At 53.5% G+C, this 23,075-nt stretch overlaps 5 protein-coding genes across 5 annotated transcripts; 4 read left to right on the top strand and 1 right to left on the bottom strand.

Annotated features, from left to right (window-relative positions):
- The first annotated feature begins 185 nt into the window (after positions 1-185).
- BU25DRAFT_409912 (DUF1749-domain-containing protein) lies at positions 186-1,811 on the top strand. The gene is made up of 3 exons (XM_033706165.1): positions 186-541; positions 711-934; positions 1,016-1,811. Exons 1-3 carry the CDS (start codon positions 393-395, stop codon positions 1,597-1,599), a joined length of 957 nt encoding a protein of 318 aa, XP_033562540.1. The 5' UTR covers positions 186-392; the 3' UTR covers positions 1,600-1,811.
- A 3,709-nt stretch (positions 1,812-5,520) lies between these two features.
- On the top strand, positions 5,521-6,213 carry BU25DRAFT_457682 (uncharacterized protein; the record flags this gene model as incomplete). The annotated part of the gene is made up of 1 exon (XM_033710125.1): positions 5,521-6,213. One exon carries the CDS (start codon positions 5,521-5,523, stop codon positions 6,211-6,213), a length of 693 nt encoding a protein of 230 aa, XP_033562539.1.
- A 5,872-nt stretch (positions 6,214-12,085) lies between these two features.
- BU25DRAFT_33796 (DNA binding regulatory protein-like protein AmdX) lies at positions 12,086-16,080 on the top strand. The gene is made up of 4 exons (XM_033702700.1): positions 12,086-12,110; positions 12,170-12,486; positions 12,543-15,827; positions 15,879-16,080. Exons 2-4 carry the CDS (start codon positions 12,396-12,398, stop codon positions 15,965-15,967), a joined length of 3,465 nt encoding a protein of 1,154 aa, XP_033562538.1. The 5' UTR covers positions 12,086-12,110; positions 12,170-12,395; the 3' UTR covers positions 15,968-16,080.
- Positions 16,081-19,431: 3,351 nt separating this feature from the next.
- Positions 19,432-20,623, bottom strand: BU25DRAFT_339311 (uncharacterized protein; the record flags this gene model as incomplete). The annotated part of the gene is made up of 2 exons (XM_033702767.1): positions 19,432-20,466; positions 20,519-20,623. The coding sequence occupies 2 exons, from the start codon at positions 20,621-20,623 to the stop codon at positions 19,432-19,434; spliced, it is 1,140 nt and encodes a 379-aa protein (XP_033562537.1).
- Positions 20,624-21,332: 709 nt separating this feature from the next.
- BU25DRAFT_33757 (uncharacterized protein) lies at positions 21,333-22,904 on the top strand. Its single transcript, XM_033702681.1, has 3 exons — positions 21,333-21,912; positions 22,023-22,112; positions 22,165-22,904. The coding sequence occupies exons 1-3, from the start codon at positions 21,532-21,534 to the stop codon at positions 22,819-22,821; spliced, it is 1,128 nt and encodes a 375-aa protein (XP_033562536.1). The 5' UTR covers positions 21,333-21,531; the 3' UTR covers positions 22,822-22,904.
- The last annotated feature ends 171 nt before the right edge of the window (positions 22,905-23,075 follow it).

The following is a 23,075-nucleotide window of genomic DNA, read 5'->3' as shown; positions in this document are numbered from 1 at the left end:
AAACCCAACACTGCGTTGTAAGTATCACGAAGCTGTATCTTGTGCCGCACTGAAGAAGAGTCCTCTTACTCTCGACACCTATGATTTCTGCTATCTCGCCAACGACGAAGATAGCAACCGCCTCTCTGATCAGACCACGCCCTTCTACCGCACTTCTCCTCACGTCTTTCCTGACGTCTTCGCCAGAAGGCACTCAACTGTTATGGTCAGGCCACCCCGCTCCTATCGATAAAGCTCAACTCGCTCCACGCTTAGCTACTGAGGGGTAACCCGTCAATCTCTCTCACCTCAGGATTTCGTGCCTGTAATCTTATCTGATCGATCTGACATCACCTCGCATCAAGTACTATCGACACTTCACGATTCCACTTTCTAGCTTGGTGAGAAACACGATGAGGATGGCGCATGCGGGTACTGCACACAAGTACTCTGAGAGGCTCATTGCTTTCGAACACGCTGGTGCACACTCGAAGAATACAGATCAGGCTGCGAATACGCTGTTGTGGATTGGCGGATTGGGCGATGGGTTGTTGACTGTGCAGTAAGTACCCTCCCATCCCCCTCACCGTTTAGGTGCCTTCATTTTGGTAACATTGCTTCCCACGTCTCCTACTCCTCCCATTATCTCTCATCTCTTCAAACACCAATTCTCCTCATACCCCCAGCCCACGTACTCTAGCTCCAACATGCCACCCAACTAACCTACCTAGATACCCATCCACCATCGCCACCTCCTTGCCCCCCTCCTGGTCCATCTCGGAAGTCCTCCTCTCCTCCTCCTACCGAGGCTGGGCCACTTCGTCTTTGCAAAAAGACGCTCGCGAACTCGCGCAATGCGTTGAGTATTTCCAGAGTGCGAGACCGGGAAAGAAGATTGTGCTCATGGGGCATTCGACCGGGTGTCAAGATGTCATGGAGTATCTTCTTGGGCGTGGTGCGTCGCCCCCTTCCACCCTTGATTTGCTGAGATTTAGGAAGGGGGATCGTTGGTTGGATTATCTTCTGACGTAAGAAGGACATGAGGAGCGACCGAAGATCAACGGCGCGATTCTCCAAGGTGGCTTGAGTGACAGGGAGGCCTGGGACTTCCTACTTGAGAGTAAGGAAGAGAAGGACTCCTGTGCTGCTGTGCTCGTCGAAGCGCAGCGGCTGATCAAAGAGGGGAAAGAAAGAGAGATCGTGTACAGAGAAGGCAACATCGTGCAGAAAGAACTCGGCGCCGCCATCTCAGCGTACCGTACAAACTCGTTGCTGGCAAAGGGCGGAGACGATGACTACTTCTCCACCGACCTAGACGACTCGACGCTTAGAAACTCATTCGGTCGCATTCCATCGTCCGTCCCAATTATGTTCCTCCTAGGCAGCGAAGATCCATTCATGCACAAAAACACCGACAAGCCCGCCCTATTAAGTCGATGGGCAGGCTTTGTCAAGGAAGGGGGTGGAAAGGTGGATGAAAGTAATGGAGGGGTCGTTGAGGGCGGCCACCATAATCTCAATGGTGACCCGGAAGAGGTTGTGGGTGATTTGGTCAAACGTGTGGTGGGGTTTGTTGAAGGGTTGGGGCAAGGTGGAGAAGGCTTGGAGTCGAGGCTTTGACTAGATGCTGTGGGGCGATAGAAGGGAGTGGAAACAGTGACGAAGGGGGTTGTTCCGGTTGTGCTGGTCTAAGTGAGCGTCTAGATGCGTGTGTGAGGAAAATATCTAGAAAGCTCGACGTCTAGAATGTTCTGACATCTTGTTCCAGGGTATGTTTTCCTCAATTTGACTTTGGTTTGGCATGTGGCCTTTGCGTAGATTCAGGATTTCCGTCTATCAACTGCTGTCGCACGCAACTACCTCAACCATGGTTGTGTTCCGCGTCATTATCTCCCCGCATTCTAACTTGCACTACTTGTATATAAGAACAGCATCTGCCACCGTATTCTAATACCATCTGAAGGACCAGACAATACCATCAGAAACCTTGGCAGCGCGACTACCACCAACCATTTTTGGACCGACGATCACCAACGCTGGCCTAGCAACTTACACCCTCACATCACAGACCATTCTCCAATCCCTCAAGCCTTTCCGCATGTTGCATGCCAGTCCAATGCCGCATCCAGATTTACCACATTCTAGGGATCTCGCGTCTTCTCGGCGAGCTGCAACCAAGGAAATAGTCACCCAGAAACACCATTGAGATATTCCGAAACCTTAATTTGCCTTGAACATCTGAAATGGCCAGATAAGATTTGTGGAAAGTTTCGTAGCACTCATGCATCCGGCAGAGGAAGATTGACCGTGGAGATGGAGGTAGTCACTGCATTGTCCGTCATCCACGACATCGGTCAGCTCTACGCTTGTACCCACCATTGCACAAAAAGAGGAAGTGATTCCAGAACATCAAAGCAAGACTTGCTCGCAATTAGCACCTGTAGAAACCCATCGAAGCGATGGAAAGAACCAAACTACGAGAAGGGACGACCTGACTTCACACACGAAGCTGGACTTTGGAGGTAGTCGCGGCACTGTCCCACATTATGCCTGCACCTGCAATTGCATACCATCTAATCATAAAATCGAAAACTGGAACTTCCTTCCGCACCCCGCAGGATGCGTGGATATTCGCAACCAAACATGAAAACCTCCAGGGTCCATCAAACGCAGTCCAGACAACTTACCCCTACCACGGTTGCACATCCCTACGAGCACACTCCCAAACTCCATCCCGATCTTTCTTCGAAGCCGCCAGAATCACCATCAAACAGTGGTTCAACTCAATGAGTCAAACCCCCATCATAAACCGCACATATACCTCCAATTCCCATCCTCCCCTTCCTCTCTCTTCACTCACAAAGTCTAGCAAGCTAATTATCCCCTGTTCTGCAAACTACTTCAGTATTGCTGATCCAACTTCTAGAAACACGCGCGCACGAAGACAACATGTCTTCAACTTTTGTGGTGAAGAAAGAGGTGGTGTGGTGGAAGTTGTATGAGGAAGAGGATAAGGAGGAGGCGATGGGTAATGGAGATAGTGGGTACTGGAGTGGTGGTAGTGAGAAGAAAGAGATGAAGAGAGAGGAGTTGGTGTGGTGGAAGAAGTTCTGAATGTGCATCCAGGTAACCCCTAACCCCCCCTCCCCTTTTTGATCTTTTTTTGCTGCGTTTAGTTTGCGTTTGCTTTCGAGTCTTTCGAAAGGAAGCCTCTTTAGGGAGATACTTACTTCTGTTTTAAAGTCTCTCGAAGGGGAGCCTCCTTAGGGAGAAGTACACTTACTTTTTTTTTTCTAGAGCTAGCGCTGATGGGTCACTGGGCTTGTCCTATGCCTATTGGTGCTGTGTCGTCTCTATTGCAGTATCTGAGATGATGCGACTACACTTTTCGTTGATTAGTGAGCTGAGAGGCAGCTGATTGAAGAAGAGTTGTGTGCGTGCCTCCGGGGTTGACTGTGCGATTGCAGAATTGTGATTGCAGCCGGTGCGCTTTGCAGGAGCGCAGATGAATGTGACTGCCTCTAGTGCAGCTTGCATCGAGACATGATTGACATGCTGATTGAAATACTTTTGGGGATTGGGACGAGGTGAATACCTCTAGGGTTGTCCACAACAGTGCAGGCTCCTGAATATCAGAACCAAATATCCCGTCCAGTCTGTTCATGGCATCGCAGGATCTCCAAACATGAGTTTATTCCTCGAGTATCGGTATCTTTGTGACTGCCTCCTGGTAGGTTGAGCGACATTGCAATTGCGGCTTGGTCAATTAAATTTTGGGAAGGACAAGAGTGTGCTGGCGAGTTTTCGGCTATTGGCGAAGTTCAAATTGAGTTTGAATTCTCGGTGCTTGCCAACATGTATGGACCCCCTTAAATCTGGCTTGCTACTGAAGTTTTCTACACCATACAGAAATGAAGGCTTCCGAGTGGCTTTTGATTGTCTAATTGGCAGTTGTGACAGCTTGGTATACGTCATGCAGGGCATCAACGTTAGTAATAGCCACTCACAAGCTTGTCCGCACGACTATACCATGGTGCAGATGTACTGGTTGTGTCATTGTTCTAATATAAGGGGGTTTTGTAAATTTTGACAATCATTAACATCGTGGATTGAAAAGGGGGTTGATAGGTGTCAACTACGGGTCTGTCAACTTCCGAATCTACGCCAGAGCGTTGTCGAACACGAGCAGTCCAGTCCTAACTCAAATTGTCACCATGTTTCGACAAGACGCCGTCCTCTTCGCACGCGCCACACAGACCTTTTCACTCAAGTCCATCGCGTGTAGACAACTTGAAATACAGGAATTCAAGCCCCCCACTATCACTGCCGCACAGCATCATGAACTAGTGCCCTTGGTGCGGAAACCAGCGGGGCCCCCAAACTTGTCGACAAGACCGTTCAGCATTAGTTCACGATTGACTATCTCTGGAAACAGCTTCAGAGGCAGCGAGGATGACTACGAAAACAGTCATATGAGCAGCTACAGAAGCTCAGAAGACAGCTGCGAAGACTTAGGAAATAGCTACGGTAGCTCAAGCAGTGACTTGGGATGCGGAAGCGGAAGTGACAACTGGGTCATTCAGTATTAGAAGGGAGAGGGTCACAGAGGGAAGTTCTATTTTCTTTTCGATTTCTTGCTCCTGTTTCTGGCAAACCACTCACCTCCACCCTTAGGAAACAGTCTCAATACAGTCTGACCCCTTCGACTTCAGTTCTCTTGCACCACTCCAGCTTTAATAATACGCCTCTTATAATCTCCGATTGGACCATGCAAATCTATCGTCCTCTCCATTGCTAAACCCTAATCCCAAGGCCGACAGTTTGGAAACTTGTTGCCACAGCCAAGACAATGGCTAAGAGGACGATGAGGGTGTTGCGCATTTTGTTGGTGTAGAAGGTTGAAGTCTTCGGAGGCTGGGAAGGGTGAGCGCTCAGAGATGGCGGACGGGTTGGTGAAGGTGGTAGGGTCTCGTTGTTGGGAGTGGAAGGTATTGCGGAGGAGGCGATGGCGAAGTACATCTGGGAGGTCGGTGGAGTTAAATGGCTGGTGTTCGTGGCCAGGTGAGGGTTTGTTTGTATCTGCCTGGGCGTTTGAGTTTGCGGCTTGCGCGTGTTGAAGGTGCAGGCTCGGCCGCAATCGAGGGTTATTTGTTGTTGATCAATCAAAAAGAAGGGCTTTCGCCTTGGAGGTTGATGAGGAGAATTAGGTCTTCGACTTTTTGGTCGAAGTTTACTCGCGGGTTGGACGTTGTTATGAATGCTTACTATGACTTGGAGGCAGCACCGAACGACTCTGCCCTTAAATAAACCCACGAAGGACGATGTGACGGCTGCCTCGTCACTAGGTTAAGTTTTACCCTATCTGATGGACGTGGTGTAGCTATCAAACTGAGTGTGAATCTACGAGACATTCACTGTCAGTATGTGCTCCGAGGCCGTCCAGTACAACATCCTATCCACGGCCCTTCTCCCTCAAAATATTTCTTCGACAATCCAGTCTCAACCACGAGCTTGGTGTGATAAGCTCAACTCACATTCAACATGCCTCATCTCAGGCGAGCATCTCTCAATGTGGCCCTTGACCCACATGAACCAAACCCGAAAGTCGAAGTCACCAAGGCCATCGCCTCAGTCACAGAAGACCCCATCGTCACCACTAATTCATCTCCCGACAACATCTCACCACCCATGTCTCGTCATCGCCGCAACACCCAGGCCTCATTCACAGATGGCAACACCACAATACCGACGGCCTCCCTCTCGCCCCGCCGCCCGCTGGCCCATATTTCGTCCGCAGGGTCATTGACTGACACGCCCACGAAACATGGTCATAAGATATCGACGATAATTTCCAAGGGAGACATGAAGAAGTGGATGGAGACCGGGACATATGGCCAGGAAGCGCCAGATGATCAGGGAGAAGGGGTCGAGGAGCATGTTGTGTGTATGAGCGAAGAGGATGTCAAGGCCGGGCAGGCTTCATCACCTGCACTTGGGTATATGAATGAAGTTATGAAAGAGGAGGAGACAGGCGGAGAAGCCGATGAAGCTGAAGAGCAAGAAGAGGGCGCAATGGCCGAGTCGGTCGTAGTCGGCATTCTGGTAGATAGGGAGACAAAGATGGCTGACTCGATTGTGGTTGGTATGCGGTGCGATCAGTGTGGTGGACAGGTGATGTGGGCAAAGACAGGAGACTATGCGACGGTGTGTCAGAAGTGTAGGGAGCCGCAGTGAGCGGTCAGGAGAAGCTGTGCGATGAAAGGGACGGTATGATCTGGGAGTTCAGGCAGTGGTAGTGCATCGCCTGAGCCGCGTGAACGTCAAGTACTGGTGTAAAATACCTACACGACAGTGACAGCGAACGCTTTGAGATTATGGATTGTCAGAATGCACAGTGTCTGAGCTTTCCGAAGAACTGAATATGCTGTGAACACCTGCCGAACAACGCTTGAAATATACCACGGACTTAAAGCAGTGTCATGAATTAATCACAGGAGTTTTATACAATTTCCTCTGGCTGGCCATAGTGTAACATTGGTCAAGAAAATTCTTGGTGAGCAAGACACTATCTATTCTGACTGGTCGTAGTGTCTATTATGACAAAGGTAACTTGAAACTTTTGTGAGGTTCAAGTTTCAGTTGCGCTGTCAAGACAGCATCATACCTCGGTTCTTTCGAGGTGCAGCAGCGGCTCTAGGCACGCTTCCTGCGCTTCGGTGGTCTTAGACCTCATCTGCCCTGGACTGAGCTTGACTGACTTACCATTGCTGATGTTGTTATCGGCAAGGGCCGCGTGGCCAAGATGAAACATCTGGACCTACGTGTGTCGCGATGCTGACGCAGTGTTGCTTACCTGACTTCTCCACTGCTACCGATGAGTCGACATCCGAGGTGGAACTTGATGTCTTGCATGCAGCAAGCCATGCTACGATTCTGCAGAGTTACCCCGAATGACGAGTTGCACAGCATGCAGCACACGTGTTTGCCGCACTTCATAGCCGACAATCTGTAAGCCGGTCTCAGCATTGAGTCTCAACACTTGCTAACGATCGAGGACATCAATTTTGTGTGTTTTTCCTTGAGTCGCACACATCATGGTAATATGGGACAACTACGTAGAGTGTCCGTGAAGCTGTGTGTGTGATAAGCCTTAGTTACAATGGATGCTCCTTCCAGTGAAGCCGCAGCACACGAACTGGAGGCGAACTCCTTCAAGCAACAAGAGGCTAAATCCCACTCGAGATACTGCTGGCGAGGTGACTACGATCAGGGAGTTTCTGTTGGGCACATGCTCCACTTGCTAAGGCAAAATTGGTTGCCATTGTTGAGTTTCGCCTTATTCCGGTTTGGTATGAGCCAAGTGGAGCCGTTGTGGGCACTCTGGGGCGCGGAAGTTGAAGAGAGTCCTTGCGTCTGGGGTTCCATCCGCCTCGACATGGCGAAACAATCCTTGCCGTAAAGTGATCCTCAACAAATGAGGCGTTCGTTCTATCGTGACATGGGCGACGGCACCAAAGCAGGGTCCAAATGGGTTGTCAAGTTTGGTGAATCAGGCGTCCGGAGATGATTCAAGGATCTTAAAGCGGCAAAACCACGAGTTTGTTAAGCCGCAACATCGGAGATCTACCGAGGTTGGTGCTGATGCTCACAACAAACAGAGTGACACAATAATAGATAGTTGTGCAGAACTTATCGTATCAACTCAGTAAGTTTAGGTGGCTGCTGGCAGTCGTTGTAGCGTATTCGCACAGATGACAGGAAAAGCGTCGGGCCGGGCACGAGACGCGAGGCTTTTGTCCAAGGTACTTTGATGCAACTGCCGGGCAGCTGTTTCGGGGACCGGATGAGCGAAAGACCGAAGCGAGCGACTGACCGGCCGGCAGGCTTGGAAAGCTGCAAGGTCACGGTTACAGTAGCAGTTGCCGCCAGCGAAACAGTCGGTGTCCAAAGATTGCGGAGTACAGTCCATGGATTGTCGGAGTATAGCGACGGAGAAGACTAAAAAGAACTGGGTCAAAGCGAAGTGCAAAGTTCGTCACAGGACATTGCAGCGCACGAAGTCGTAACGAAGCGGTTCTGGCCAGGCTGTGGAATGGGTTTCTGGAACTTGTTGGTCGAATGCACACAAGGAAAACTTTCAGAGCTAAGCAACCAAGCAAAAGTCAGCAGGTTGTTGAAGGATGTGGCGAGGTACTTACAATGTACCTTGACTAGGTTGCATGCCGCTGAGCTAGCTGTACACATAGCCAAGAAATTGCGAGGCACCTAATTGAGCAAGATCAAGCTGATTCTTGTCTGAGAAACTGCAATTGATGTCCGTACTTGAAGACATGCGCCGTACTTCGTTGATCATAAAGCTTGTGCAGTCTTTTGGCGAGGAGCACCTTGTAGCTTACGCTTACTGAACATCGCGATGTTCGTGCTACAAGCATTTGCGATCGATAGAGTGTGTAACAATATCACAGCATGCCATATGTTTGGTGTAATGCGACAGCTGCGAACCGTCGCTCGTGCAGACCGTCGTGAAGGATTCGTAGGCTCCGTGTTTCTAGACTCGATCAGCGCAACTCTTACTATCCACAGTCCGCGTTACTTCTACATGGAACGAACTGGAATACCTCAGCTCCTACGCGTGATGAGCTGATAGGCTGGGCGGCTGGAGTGCAGCCTGCGCAGCGTAGGCACTGAGATACGGGCGGCAAGCGTCTGGGGAAGAACGTCGTCTGGTGGGGTGAGATGCACCGGGACTTCCTATCCCAGTTAGCGCCCGACAAGGCAATTGGCCCCGCAGTTGCATGTGTTTGTGAAGCGATGGTACGAACGGCAAGAGACAGACGCTCGTCATCGAGTCTATACGTAGATTCCGTGTCGGTCGGAACATGTTTACAGTTTGTGTCGTCGACCTCCGTCCCGAGTATCGATTCGTCATGCGCGCTGTGGCATCGGTAGGCCGTGAGTACCTGGGCCAATCGCGCTAGCTGTAGGATGTACATCGTAGATAGAAGTACGGGTTGATGTACCATGTGGTTATGTACCTGTATTGATTGCAGTTGCAAGATAAGAGGAGCTCGACTCCTTGCGGAGCTTCCAGCCTTTGTGCCAACTCGAATGCAGACTAGGTGGTACAAGGAGGCATCTCGAGAAGTGCGTTGAGAGGCTCGCCTACTGCGGAAAATTGTTTCGATCAGCATTCTTCAGGAATTTGGCGAGCGATCTTTGAAGTTCCATGCGCGCATGGTGGGGCGACCGTTAGCTGATTGAACCAGTTGATTGCAGATCCAGAGACATCAGTCGCGAGGTTCTGTGGTGTGACAGAACACGTTCAGGCGGCTTTTGACTTGTTTAGCAACGACCACCGAGCTGGGATCGCTCTGCAGGGCTGATTAAAGACAAAGTTTTCAATGTGTGCCTGCGATTCCCTCGGTTGACGTAGTTGGTGGCTTGGCTGGTGGATTGAAATATGTACAGCGCTGATCTCCCATCAGCTTGACAGCGTGCATGCACTACAGCATCAGATTGTTCTTTGTAGATAAGGGCAGACGTCACCGTCTACACCAAGTTCTAAACTTGTCAATAATTGGCGGTGCAGAGCGATAGCCAAGCCTGTACTGTAGTAGTGGGCCACCCGAGTAACAGGAGCTTGGCTTGAGTTAAGATGAGAAATACTTCGCGGCTTTGCGACATCCACCCAAACAGTTGCCGTCAAACGTGATGACGTTCCAATGTTGGAGCTAGGAGAACGGCGGAGAATGCTGGATGGCTAGCCGTCGCAGCCTGCTCGAACAGAAAGTTGTCAGGGCCCGCTCTGAAGGGTCATGTGCAGCGAAATATGTACCCACAGTGATCCATTATTGGCGGGTCTCTGCATTGATACGAGACGTGTACTGACAGGGTCCTTTGTTTCCGAGTCTTATAGGCTTGTCGAAAATCGCTCTGGTCACCTAGGCGGCGTGATGCAAGCTGCGAGCTGTGGACCTCTTGCGGCCATGTGCTCGACAGCGTGCTTTTGCTCTATTTAGGACTCTCAATTGAGGGCCCATTTAGATGCTTCCAGCCGAGCATAAGTCGCAAAGACGGCCCTGATCAGCGTTGGCGAACCGTGGTGTGGCAGCGCTGCATCGGCGGGCCAGGGTCGTGGCCTGGGTCTTCGAAGGAACTGGCAAGCCGTTTCGGACAAGTCAAAGTGGGCTGTAAGCGGTCCCAATCAACGGAATGCATGCAAGCACTGGCCGCCTGCACGAGAGTGCGCCGGATCTAAGCCGCTCTGAGACTGTGGGGAAATCATGCGTCTGTTGGTGGTTGGGCCACCGAACGGCTCCACCACTTGGGTGTTTCGATTCAAGCCCGCAGCCTCCATCTCCGCGACTCCAGCTTCCCCAGACTTTTGCACACGGACGCCTGCGCGACGCTGACATCGGTAAAGAGAGCTCCAGCGCTGCAGAAGGACGGGTATGTACTGCGTACCATGTCATCGTCCTTGTCCAGTTCGATTGCCAGGTTGCCAGGTGCAGTTCACCAGGCCGCGTACTCCGTAGCGTGCGGTCTTTGTGGCTGTTCCTGTAGTTCAGCGCTTGCCAACGACCGTCAGCATCTGGTTGCGTTGGAGCATTGAGGTACTTTGCGCCGCCATTGAATGGGATCTCGCATTGCGCTGAATTCCATCGACACTGTCAAAACAAAAGTCAGGCTTGAGCCGTGCCACGTTGGGTCCTTTCACAAAACTTGGGCCTGCATGGGCATAGCTTTGATAAAGTTCCATGGGCAAGTGACATTATGTCCGCTGTGAGTTAATTTAGGGTCCGCTACACATTGGCACCTGCCAATCTCCCAGCCTGGCGAAATTGAAAACAAAGTCGCCCAGCAAAGCAATCAGGGGCAATTCAATGGCAAGTAACTCCGACGGTCAATTACGAGGGACCGATGCTGTTGTGCTCGACAACCTCAAGCCAACGCTGCGTTCGCGCTGCCCGTTTCTGGCGCTGAGCCGCCGCGTTGCAGTTCCCCTGACCCCTGTCGAATTGCTGCGGCCAAGCATCGAGTGTGCGAGGATTCCACGCTGTCTGACGCGCTGCGATGCCTGCCGGCTTCCGGCCTCTAAAGCGGGTCGTCGAGCATGAGGATCAGCGTGTGCTGTTCATCGTTGCCGCCTCTAGAAGAAGTGTGCATCTTCGGGGCCATGTCCGGCGGCGGAGCCAGACCCTGGAAACGCTAAACGTCGGCGAGGACGCGATACCGTTCTCGACGGCCCTGGTGCTGCAGCGAGGCGTCTGCTGCCGAAAAGCTCTGGGGTCTAGCTTGGAGCGTTGGTGTGTCATGCAACCGCGCGCGCAGCCTCTGGTTCGCTGGTTGGGCCCTGGACGAGCTGCTTACCTGGAGACTTGCGCCGCTCTCTGGACGTTGCCTCCGCCTCCATTGTCACACCTTGTGCGAACGTTGTCGCTGCTATTCTTTGACCTTTCTTGTGGTGGTCGTTCTTTCTCTGTTTATCTGAGCGAGGAAGGCGCACACATCCCGGTCAATACCCCAGCTTCTCGGCTGCCCCTCCATTCGATCCCCTGGAGTTCCCAGCCAATTGCAGCGCAGCGAGCTGGAGAGCTTGCCAATTGCTCTCTCTGACGCTGTGACTGCTTTGTATTCTGGGCTTCGGTCCACGAACGGCGCAAGTGAGCAGTCTCGCCATCACCGTGTGCTGTTTGCTGGTCGACACACGCAGCCTGCATTCTGTACTGTGTCTTCAGTGCATCCACAGCGCACGACAACACCAGTCTCCAGCTACCGGGCCCTTCGTACGTACACCAGCGTGTGAGCGGCCCGACTAGCCCAAGGGCATCTACCGTTCCCGTGGTTCTTTCCATTAATCAATTATCGTCCGATTTCCACTCTGAGCTGCGACTGTCAACCATCGCCAGTTTCATCACCACATCGCACCAGCCATCTTCTATTCAATATCCTCCTTCGGCGACCAATTGGAGCTCTCGAAGCAGCTGGACTGGACGGTCTGCGTTAACTCTGCACCATCAGAGCCATTCTCTGGTCTGCACTGAACGGTTGGTACGGGGCCGGTTATCGGAATCAACACGTCTCAGCGTCAGTGGAACGCCTAGGGTCTGTTCGCTGGAGCCTTGTAAAAGGTATCAACCTCCCACCTAGTTCTCTGTTCCCCCAGTATGTCTCCTGCTGACGTTCCTAGATTAGCGTACCTGGTACCCTCCTCACTCTTTGTTTAACAGTACTCGGCGAGATCGCTGGATCCACGAGTAGCACCAACTCAATCCGGCCACTCCCACCCTGTACAGCAGCCCTACCCGTCCACTACTTTGCATCTTGCGAGGTTGCTGAGACAGTCCTCGACGTGCCGGATAGGGAGTTCTGAGCATTGAAACACGCCCAAGAGACTTTGTCAATAGCTGTCGAACATGTCGAACCAGCCAGCGGCGAACAGCCCCACAGGGCCTGCGAACCTACCGAGCGACGAATCAGGGGGCAGCAATGGCGGCAGCAGCAACAGTAGGCATCACCACCCAGTCCGCCAGCTCAAGGCTAATCACATCCCTTAACTGCAGCTTCTGTACAAACTGCAAAACCAGAGACTACGCAACCTCCTGCCACCACCTTCCCTCCACCAAAGACCGACAAGCCACGGCCACACATCTGTACCACCTGCACCCGCTCGTTCGCACGATTAGAGCACCTCAAGCGCCACGAGCGATCACACACCAAGGAGAAGCCCTTCGAGTGCCCCCAATGTACGAGATGCTTTGCGCGGCGCGACCTGCTGTTACGCCATCAGCAGAAGCTGCATCAGCAGGGCGCGACTTCCTCAAGACCTCGCAATGCACGACGAGAAAGCACAACCGGTCTGCCACCCACCAACTCCGCGAACCGCGTTCGTAAAAACTCGATATCGAGCAATGCTAGCAGCATCATTACTGGCACTGGTAGCATGCGACCGCGCGCCAATACTATTGGTGCGATCGATGCAAACTTCCTTGCGCTCCACAATGCATCGATGTCAACAGGGAACGGAGTTCATCCAGGTCATTCACGCCATGCTAGCTTGTCTGGTTTCGGTGGTTCCAGTCAGTTTGACTACAGAGGCATGTCCACGGCAGTGGGCAACCACGGGCAACACCACGGATTAGCACGACTAGACACACACATTGGTTTCGGTAGCATGGGTGGAAGTGGACTTCGTACGGCGCCGGTTCAAGGAGCGCCTGGGCCTGATGACCTTGAGCTCGAGAAGTTCTTTGGCACCTCGTCTGGCTCGACCATTAACCCCAACCAATTGCATCACTTCAATGGCAACCTCGCTCACCCGCATTCGCCCTTCAGGCAATTTGCCAATCCCTTTGCTGGCAACAACCCAATCGAAGAAGACGACTTCGCGTGGAGTGCAGGTATGGACAACCCGATGATGTTCTCGAGCGAGAACGCCATCGAGGGATCATCTCCGTCAGCTATCAGCACTGCAAGTCAGGGTGCATTCAACGAAGTCATGTTGGATGGGTCAGGCCAAGCAACTTCTGCCGCTATGTGGCACCAACCGATGCCGACGCACTCGCACATCAATCCCTTGGCCTACACAGACGCTATGGCACCCGTGTTTCCTGAGTTGATGGTCAACACCATGCAGACACAGGAGCTTGCAGATCCTGCGGTGCAGAATGACTTCTATATCAACTCACCACCCCCACTTTCAGCGATAAGTCCTTCAGCAGGTATCCCCGGTATGCCAAATCAGTATTTCCAGGCGCCCATGACCTTCCAATCTGATGCCGGCAGCATATCCTCGGCGTCAATGAATGGCAGCGCACGACACAGCTCTGTAACCTCGGTTTCTACTGAGACTATTACGGAGGCTACACGACAGGCCCTGATCATCAATCTGCAACAGGCCCTTACCGTAGGGAACCCGCAGCGTCGATTTTCTCAGCCACAGATCAGCTCTCCCCTATCAGCACAAGGTCAAAGTGCAACGCTACCGAGCACCATGGACATCCAACGCTACGTGAATGCCTACATTCTGTATTTCCACCCTCACATGCCATTCCTGCATATTCCAACCCTGTCCTTCGATACTCCAGCCTACACTTACCAGCTTCGCACCACGAACAATTATAACCATGATGGAATGGTTGGGGGTGGCGGCTGTCTAATTCTCGCCATGGCAGCGATAGGTGCTTTGTATGAGTTTGAGCAGGTCGTAGCGAAAGACCTGTTTGAAGCTGCCAAGAAGTTGATACTGTACTACCTCGACGAGCGTCGCAGGGCTGGGCTGACGGCTGCCGTCAATGGCCCCAGCGCAGCGAACGAGTCCATCAACAAACCGCCGCTATGGCTGGTACAGGCTATGTTGCTCAATCTGATTTTCGGTCACAACTGCGGCGACCGACAAGCTGCTGAGGTTGCAAGCACTCACTGTGCAGCCTTGGTCAGTCTTGCCAAAGCTGCAGGCCTGGATAAGCCTACAGTGCCGGAGACGATGACGCAAAGCCCGCCGGCGCATCCCAATGGCGACGATACGTCGATGACGGACGACGCGAATGGGCATGCAGATCCACCTGCTGACATGCGTAACGACTACACCCAGTGGATGCAGTGGAAGAAGACGGAAGAAAAGAAGAGAACATACTATGCTGTGTTTTCTATGTCCAGCTTGCTTGTTTCGGCATACGCCCACGCTCCGCGGATACTGAACTCTGAGATCCGTCTCGACCTTCCTTGTGAAGAGGATCTGTGGTTTGCTGAGAATGCTCAAGCATGGATGGCAATGGGTGGCTCGATGGTTGCGCAATCCAGAACCTTGTCCTTCAATGCTGCCATGACCTACTTGCTCGAAGCAAGCACTCGCGAAGGCGCTTCTCGTGTGCACAACCCATACAGTCAGCAGTTTGGAGGCAGCTCGCTGAACGATCAAATCGAGAGCGACATACAACCCAGTACTTTCGGTTGTTACATTCTGATCAACGCGTTGCACGTCTACATTTGGGAGACTCGGCAAAGACACACCGGACGTCTATGGAAGACACAGGAGACGGAGGCCATGCACGCCCAAGTCGAGCCTGCTCTGAAAGCTTGGCAGGCTGCCTGGAGAACCAATCCCAACCACAGCATCGAGCGACCTAGTCGGTTTGGTCCATTGTCTGCAGATTGCATACCCCTATTGGATCTGGCATACGTCCGCCTGTTTGTGAACCTCTCTCGAGCGAAGGAACTCCTGTGGCAACGTGACTTTGAGGGCATGGCCAACGAACTTGCCAAGGGAGTCGACATTGTAGCTCAGGCGGACGGGACACCCGAACGCTCTGATTCTGGGAAGGCTGCTTCACCTGATCAGCTCGCCCAACAGCTGGACGGCGTCGCATTCACTGGATCCGCAGGTATACAAGCGTCTTCGAAACGCGAGAGGCACCTCCGAAAGGCAGCTTTCTATGCTGCTGACTCTCTGTCCATGGCGGACAAATTGGGTGCTACATACGCCGAGTTCACCGCCAGAGAGTTGCCAAACTCGTCTGCACTGTGCACCTTCGACTGTGCACAAGTACTCGCTGAGTGGGTCGCGACTGTTCAGGATCGTGTCGGTCGTTACCTCGGGGTGCTTGGACGAGATGACATTGACTACACTACGGTTCCTGCCATCATGTGTCTTGAAGAAGAGGACATCAAGCTGTTACAGAAGATTTCAGACATCTTGCACAATGCTGACATGAAGATGGCCTATGATATCTCCTGCAACAATGTCATCAACTCCGTCCCTGGCATCTCGGGAATGAGTCGTTGTGGCTTCGGGACTAAGCTCCTGATGGTCACATCGTATATGCTGTCAAAGGCTGCTGTTTGGCCTGGTAAGTCGAGTTTGTTACAGTAAAAGAAACAATAGCTAACCTGAACAGCAGTCACGCAAGTGCAAGCACGAGCACTAGAGGCACACGCTCATTGCATCAACCAGCGGGCCGAAAATTCGGTCCTCGGCCATGCCTCGTAGGCCCTTCCTCTCGAGACACAATCATGTACAAAACCTTGGCTTTACACACATACACTATTGCCTACGACGACGATACGAAATGCACGATATCACACTGACGGCCCTCAGGAGCAAACACCTATTGGACTATCCAAGAGAAGCCACAAATGGCTCTCTTGTACACCGCTATTGACTGCGAGCAAATCGGTCACCAAGACCAATGGCCATTACCGCCTGTTGTTCGTAATGACCTTCTTGTACACTTTTACAAGGCCACATCACGCAATACCGCGATCGAGCCTTCGCTTTTCTCTCCCACTACAGACGCCTGCTTCGACCTATGTCTGGTTTATGGCGTTTCTTTATCCTTACAGTTCCAACTGTCCGGCGAAATATGAGATCTGTTTACAAATAGGCTTCAAGAGCCTATGTTCAACGAGAGAGTCAGTTTGTTGAGAACATACTGACTCATGGCTTCGGCTGTCACTATGCTTGCTACGATGTCACGAAAGACCTCACATCTCATGGTCTGAAAATAAGGTTGGGTAACTTTGGAGTCAGGGAAAGAGACAAAAGTCGATCCAGGTTGACTTTCATTACGATTCCGCAATCACAAAATCTATCATTATCAACATCACTATCTTCCCCGCATCTCTCATTCTCTTGATTGCCTGACCCGCGTCTCTTCACCAGCACACAGTTCCACCCCAAAATCATGGCCAACGTCACATCGCTCACTTCGAGGTTTTTCCAAACCGAGTCGCATCCGCGTTTCGCGCGAGTGACACTGCACTAGGGCGACCTAGCCACCCCACGTTTCCCCACAGTGCGCTAGAGAGTGTGAACGGTCATGCACGCCACTCAGCCTCGCAGCAAGCGTGTCGGAGTCCATCTCCTCAAAATCTCATTTGCTGCGTTCACCGTATCCGGCTTAAGTCCGCAACGATCTGGGGGCTGCCGCCAGGGCGCGGTCACAAGTCGGCAGACAGGTGCCTAGGCTGTCCCAGACTACGAAGGTACGATATGGCAATCTACTGTATGGGATTATAGACTGCGATTCTGGGTCACCTTTGTGACAACAGATGATCTGGGCTGACAGGGCATGCTCGGGTCTGCATTTGCTATTACTAAGACAGATCTCGATCATATACAGGTGTTGAGGGAGCCACATGCATGATGTAAGGTGGTGAGCCATGTAGTAGCCAACGGAAGAACGCTGAATGGCTGCTGATGCGAAGCTGACACTGTAATTCTAATTCGCGCGGCATTAAACGGATCTGGGTCTCAGTGCAGGATCGGGAGAGCTGCGGGCACCTCCAGCTCGTGGCCCAGCTTCAGGTTCTCAGCACTGACTGCGATCAACCTGGCCAGTATTTCTCGACAGCTAAGACCTCTACCACACTTCGTACGCATCGAATCAACGACCGGCGACATCAAACCGACATGAATACGATCTACTTCTGCGAAATCTTCATCTCTCGTGTTCATGTGAACAAGCCTCAAGGAATGATGCCGCCCTCGTTTCGAATGGCCAGCAACGCATTCGTTGTCTATCATCGGTGCCGGCTTGTGCGATGTCTTCCCAGCCAACCAGACGCCACCCATTGCTGCAACATGTAAGAACCCGCACTCGAATAAAGGCCCTGAAAGTTTGGAAGAACACCAATGCCAGACCTCAGGGCAGGCCGGAATCTAGTTTCGCGTCCTAGGACTTAGTCCACCTTGTCCCAGTTCAGTATGTCTCTCGTCGACCACAGTTCGAGCCTTGTTAGCGTCAATAAGGCTGCATTATCAACTTTTCAACTACCAAAAATCCTCCGCGGAGGCTCTTGCACTATTTGGGAAAGCCGCGCTGGAGTCCCGATTCTGTGGTAACAGGGCGAAGAGAGTTTGGGGCTATGACTGCAATGATTTTGCGCGGATGCAATGCGATTTGCAAAGAGAACTATGGGATGTGTGCGTGTGCATACAGACCTACACAATACATACCGGATGGGAAGTGCGAATGCCTTACCGGGCAGATCGTATCGAGTTTGAAGAATGACGGACTGTGCATGAGGCTTTATGGGAGCAGGATCGGCATTAGAGCGAATCCGAGCGTGATATGTGTGCGTCTTCTGCGTATGAGAGTTCTGTACCACGGATCCAAAACAAGACTACTAGAGGGTCTTAAACATGCGTAATGATGGGTTGAGTCTCATTTGGGCGGACGATTACAACGTGATCTATGCAGCCGCGTCTACTGACATCTACGCTAAAGCTAACAGCAGATATGCTCGGCGAAAATTGGACCTGCACGACCGTCGTTATTACCACCTAAAAAACGAAAGACGTATAGTCTACCTCGACTTGCCACATTTGCGCCTCGAGTGCGAGCAATGTACATCGCCAGGGTATTCGACGCTGTAGCGCCAACTTCACTGTTGCTCCACACGGCAGCGGCGTTTCATCACAATTTGAACTCAGGAAGCCCCAGCTTTATGTGGGACGCCTGAGAGCAGACTGGTGTTGATGGGTGAACATACAAGAGGTCTTTGTGTCGGTTCGCATCCTTGCTGCATAGCAGTCAAAGCTCAGCAAATTAGTGAGCCTATCTTCAGCCGCTCGAGCTCTGCAATTGGGCATTGAATCGGGGCAGAAGGGGGAGGTGCTGGGGAATTTGGTTGGGGAGCCACCGGAGTGGAAAAGGAGGTCTAAGGAGTTTGGGGTCGGGTATGCGTGTTGGGGGTCTATGCAGTGATTGGGTGTATTGCGTGTACGCGCAGGAGGTTATCAGGCTGTCGTGGAAAGGGCAGGCAGGAGCTGTAGGCGGGGCGCTCGATAAGACTGCCTGGGGGTCTTGGATACCAAATGTGTCGTTCCAGCCACCGGGTTGGATGGCGCTGTATGGGTTGCCGGTGGCGTTCGCGTACAGTTCAATATTGGCGGTCTTCTCGATATGGGCTGGTCAGAATAGCCGCGTCGCCGAGTGGAACCGGAGACTTATATCCGCGCTGACTTCGCATCGATGTGGTTCGCACGTGCGCTTAAGGGTTTGGGTGTACCCTGCAACTGGACAGTTGTAGCTGGCGTGCGACGCGGTTTTGTGGGCGGTCGACGAGTGGTGGACTCGGCGACAGGCGAGAAGGACGTTGGAGGAAACCGAACAGTCGGTAGCTGAGCGGAGGGAGAGGCTGAGGTTGATTGAGAAGACGGACGCAGTCAATGGTAAGTTGGGCTGGGGTTACATGGGCAAACGCCGTAACATGTATTCGGAGGTCCGGTTACCTGGGCCGTAGCTGCAACGATAGAAATATGGTCATGGACACCGACTGCCTCTTCGAGAGTGTGAAAGCCATGTGTTAGGGCGAAAGGCATAACCTTGTACGGATTCGACATGTCAAGTCGTGCATTGCTTATGTGCAAAGCCTGGGGTATCGAGGAAGTATCTGTGACGCCAACGCCATAGTCGGGTTGGACCCTTGCGGTATCTACCACCGTAGGCTCTAATCAAAGTTGAAGAAAGCGTCGTTGAAGGCCGAGTCTCCTCCTTCGGGGTTATCGTAGTCGTCGAGATTGAAAAGATCTTCGAGATTGTCGGTGGTCATGGTCTCCATAGGCTCGTCATTATTGTTGTTGGTGTCGTGGGTGTCGCTGGCGTCGTTGGCGTCGATAGTAGCCTTGGCATCTGCTGCTTCCTGAACAGGCTTGCTGTCATTGGCGTCATCTGCTTGCGCTGCACGTGGTTGTACAGGCTCAGCGGGTTTCGGCTGCTCCACTGGAGGCTTTGCATCAGTGCTCATGTCCGGGAGGTCAGGCATGGGGAAGTCGAGGTCCATGTTTGCGCCTGGCCCGTTGTTGTCGTCATCACTGCTCCTTGCAAAGTCTTCGAGCCCACGCAAGAGCGCAGGACCTTCGTCAAGGGTGAAGTCCATGTCTCCTGAGGTGTCCATCATGTCGCCAGTGTTGCCGTTGTTGCCAGACGTGTCCATTGCATCGCCGAACTCGAAGTCGAAGTCAAATTCTTGCTCTTGCGGGTTCGAGTCGGTGGGTGTGCCATCGAAGAGTGGGTCTGCAGGCGGCGCGGTGGTTGTCTGCGTCGCTGGTGGCTGCGCTGGCGGCTGTGCTGGTGGCTGCGCTGGCTCGTCTTCGACCTTGGGTACCGCTTCTGGCGTGTCGATTTTTGCAGGCTGTTCGGCTGGTGGTTGTACTTCAGGCTGCGCAGCAGGCGTTGTGCTCTCAGCCTTCACGGCCACCCCTTCTTTCTTCGCAGCAACCGTGAGCTTCGACTGTGCAGCCAGCCGCGCCCTCTCCGCTTCGTGCTGCTTCGCTGCAGCCTCCCGCAGCTTGCGATCCTGCTTCAGCAATGCAAGATCCCTTCGCAGCACCGTTTGCGCCAGGCGCACCCCGTTCTCAAGCTCATCGAGGGCATCGTGGAAGCGCTCGTTGGCTACGGGCACGGCGCGCTGCAAGCTCTGCTTCATGCGACCAGTGCCGCCGCCCGCCTGGTGCTCTTTGATGAAGCGGCCAGCCGTCAGTAACTGCGACAGTGGTGAGCGCGATGTCCTCTGGAGCCATGGTGGGTACTCGTACGACCAGGTTCAGCATCCCCTGCAACACGTCAAGATTAGGGCTGCCCAGGGCCGCGGGGGCCTTTGGCTGCTCTGGCGCAGGTGCTTCTGCTTTGACGGACGCCATTGTCGTGGTGGGCGGGTGTGAGGAAACGGGGTGGGAAGGCGCGACGTGTGCGCGCAAAGTGACGCTTGCGCGGTGCGCGCTCGTTGACAGCTGCGGCAGCGTCACTGCACGTCTCAGAAGAAGGGTCCCCGCTTAGCAGCTTCGCCTTGGGCTCGCTCCATCCCTCTACCAGGCTTCGGTCGCTGCGAAGGCGCCGGTAAAAATGCACGCATCAGGCATGCGCTAGCACGCTTCAGCGCGACAATACACAGCCAAGACTCGCTGCAGTCTCGCGCACAGCGCACACTTGCATTGCTTGCTTGCTTGCTCCCCGAGGAATCGCAAGGGCTCTGGTCAGCCCGCCGTGGCCAAACAGGCTCCACAAGCGACTCGCGTACGAGTTCGCAATCCGCCTCGACCCCCCCCCGCTGGACTTTCAACTCGCGAATAGAACCGCGACACTCGTAAATTACGGCAGGCGGCTCGCTGTAGAGCTAGTCGTCGGCCCGTTGCATCAGGCGTCGGTCTAGTCATCTCGCAACCACCTCGACACCTTTCTCACTCCTCCACCCCACAGTTGGATCAAGCCCAGAAACAGCTACCTGTCGTTGTTTGGCAAAGGGTCCGTTTCTCGTCTTTTCCGCATCTCCTTTTGCTGTCTCCTTTCCTCTTCCGTTTCGTGTTGTCAGAGTGTAGGTCGCCTGCATACTCGCGCCTGCCTTAACGATTTCCTTGCCGCCTCCACGAGCAGCTGTCAACACCCCCCCCCCCCACCTCGATCACGGCCACTTCTCGTCCTGCTTCCGCCGCCGTCGACCTTCTCGCATCGTATTTCCCGTCGCACGGCCTTCGAGTTTGCAGTGTAGAAATAAAATATTGCACCTAGCTTTTCACCACTTATCCCACCGGCGCATTCATTCGCACTAGCCATGGCCGACTCTGCACCTCCTGGCAGCAGCCTGCCTCCCCCACCGCCGTCCGCTGGCCCTCCTGGCTACGACGGCCAGCAGGGCAACCCTCAGCAGCACATGCCTCCTCCTGCACTCGCCCCTGTAATCATCCCCCAGAACACGAACCCCATCCCCACGGCGATCAGCTCGCCCATGTCCGGCGGTGTCATGTCCCCCACTAGTGCTGGAGGCTCTGGCTACACCTCGCGCCGTGCCGCGCCCGAGCCGAACAAGAGGGCGCTGTACGTGGGTGGCCTGGACCCCCGCGTCACCGAGGACGTCCTGCGCCAGATCTTCGAGACCACCGGTCACGTCCAGAGCGTCAAGATCATCCCCGACAAGACCGCCAGCGCTCCATCCGTAAGCTCCTCCCAGCGCTCTGACGCTCGACCTGGCACTGTGCCCCTTCAGCCTTGCCTGGCACAGTGTCTGAAAGGCTCTTGATCGTGGGCTGACATGTGAACCTGCAGGGCTTCAACTACGGATTTGTCGAGTACGACGACCCGGGCGCGGCCGAGCGAGGCATGCAGACGCTCAACGGCCGCCGTATCCACAACAACGTGAGTCGGGATGCCGAGAGGTCGTCTGAAAACGGGTTCTGACTAATCGCAGGAAATTCGCGTGAACTGGGCTTACCAGTCCAACAACACTGCCAAGGAGGACACTTCGAACCATTTCCACATCTTCGTTGGTGATCTGTCCAACGAAGTCAACGATGAGGTGCTTCTCCAAGCCTTCTCCACCTTTGGCCCGGTGTCTGAGGCCCGCGTTATGTGGGACATGAAGACTGGCAGGTCTCGTGGCTACGGTTTCGTTGCGTTCCGCGACCGTTCCGACGCCGAACGTGCGCTCAGCTCCATGGACGGAGAGTGGCTCGGCTCGCGTGCCATTCGCTGCAACTGGGCCAACCAGAAGGGTCAGCCTTCCATCTCCCAGCAGCAGGCCATGGCCTCGATGGGCATGACCCCAACTACTCCTTTCGGTCACCACCACTTCCCCACCCACGGCGTTCAGAGCTACGATATGGTTGTCGCGCAGACTCCCCAGTGGCAGACGACCTGCTATGTCGGCAACCTCACGCCGTACACTTCGCAGTCTGACCTCGTTCCCCTTTTCCAGAACTTTGGCTATGTTACCGAGACTCGTTTCCAGTCTGACCGTGGTTTTGCTTTCATCAAGATGGACACTCACGAGAACGCTGCTATGGCCATCTGTCAACTTAATGGGTACAACGTCAATGGCCGGCCTCTGAAGTGCAGCGTAGGTTGAGTCGATTCCTTTGTCTCTTTCTCGTACTTACTCTCCGATCTAGTGGGGCAAAGACCGCCCGCCAACCGGCCAATTCGAAGGCTACTCGCCTGCAGGACCCAGCCCAGCTTACGCTCAGGCGCCCAGCGCGTACTTCCCCCAGTATGGTGGCGGACCAGGTGGTCCCATGTCACCTTCAGGTGAGCGGCACCGGAGGAAGCTACAGTACCGAAAATCACAATCTAATGCGCGGGCAGGACCCAGCCCCGGCGGAC

The sequence above is a fragment of the Macroventuria anomochaeta genome (genome assembly GCF_010093625.1).
Source record: "Macroventuria anomochaeta strain CBS 525.71 unplaced genomic scaffold BU25scaffold_13, whole genome shotgun sequence".
Classification (NCBI taxonomy): domain Eukaryota; kingdom Fungi; phylum Ascomycota; class Dothideomycetes; order Pleosporales; family Didymellaceae; genus Macroventuria; species Macroventuria anomochaeta.
Note: the sequence above shows the minus strand (reverse complement) of the source record. Positions and strands in the feature narration are given on the sequence as shown.

What these genes read in the sequence shown, in the direction of transcription:
- BU25DRAFT_409912 (XM_033706165.1), top strand. Translation starts at nt 393, where the DNA reads ATGAGGATGGCGCATGCGGGTACTGCACACAAGTACTCTGAGAGGCTC. An exon ending in GATGGGTTGTTGACTGTGCA is followed by an intron (nt 542 to 710) that starts GTAAGTACCCTC and finishes TAACCTACCTAG; the next exon opens with ATACCCATCCACCATCGCCA. An exon ending in GGAGTATCTTCTTGGGCGTG is followed by an intron (nt 935 to 1,015) that starts GTGCGTCGCCCC and finishes TGACGTAAGAAG; the next exon opens with GACATGAGGAGCGACCGAAG.
- BU25DRAFT_33796 (XM_033702700.1), top strand. Translation starts at nt 12,396, where the DNA reads ATGTCGAACCAGCCAGCGGCGAACAGCCCCACAGGGCCTGCGAACCTA. An exon ending in CAATGGCGGCAGCAGCAACA is followed by an intron (nt 12,487 to 12,542) that starts GTAGGCATCACC and finishes CCTTAACTGCAG; the next exon opens with CTTCTGTACAAACTGCAAAA. An exon ending in AAAGGCTGCTGTTTGGCCTG is followed by an intron (nt 15,828 to 15,878) that starts GTAAGTCGAGTT and finishes CCTGAACAGCAG; the next exon opens with TCACGCAAGTGCAAGCACGA.
- BU25DRAFT_33757 (XM_033702681.1), top strand. Translation starts at nt 21,532, where the DNA reads ATGGCCGACTCTGCACCTCCTGGCAGCAGCCTGCCTCCCCCACCGCCG. An exon ending in AGACCGCCAGCGCTCCATCC is followed by an intron (nt 21,913 to 22,022) that starts GTAAGCTCCTCC and finishes GTGAACCTGCAG; the next exon opens with GGCTTCAACTACGGATTTGT. An exon ending in GCCGCCGTATCCACAACAAC is followed by an intron (nt 22,113 to 22,164) that starts GTGAGTCGGGAT and finishes GACTAATCGCAG; the next exon opens with GAAATTCGCGTGAACTGGGC.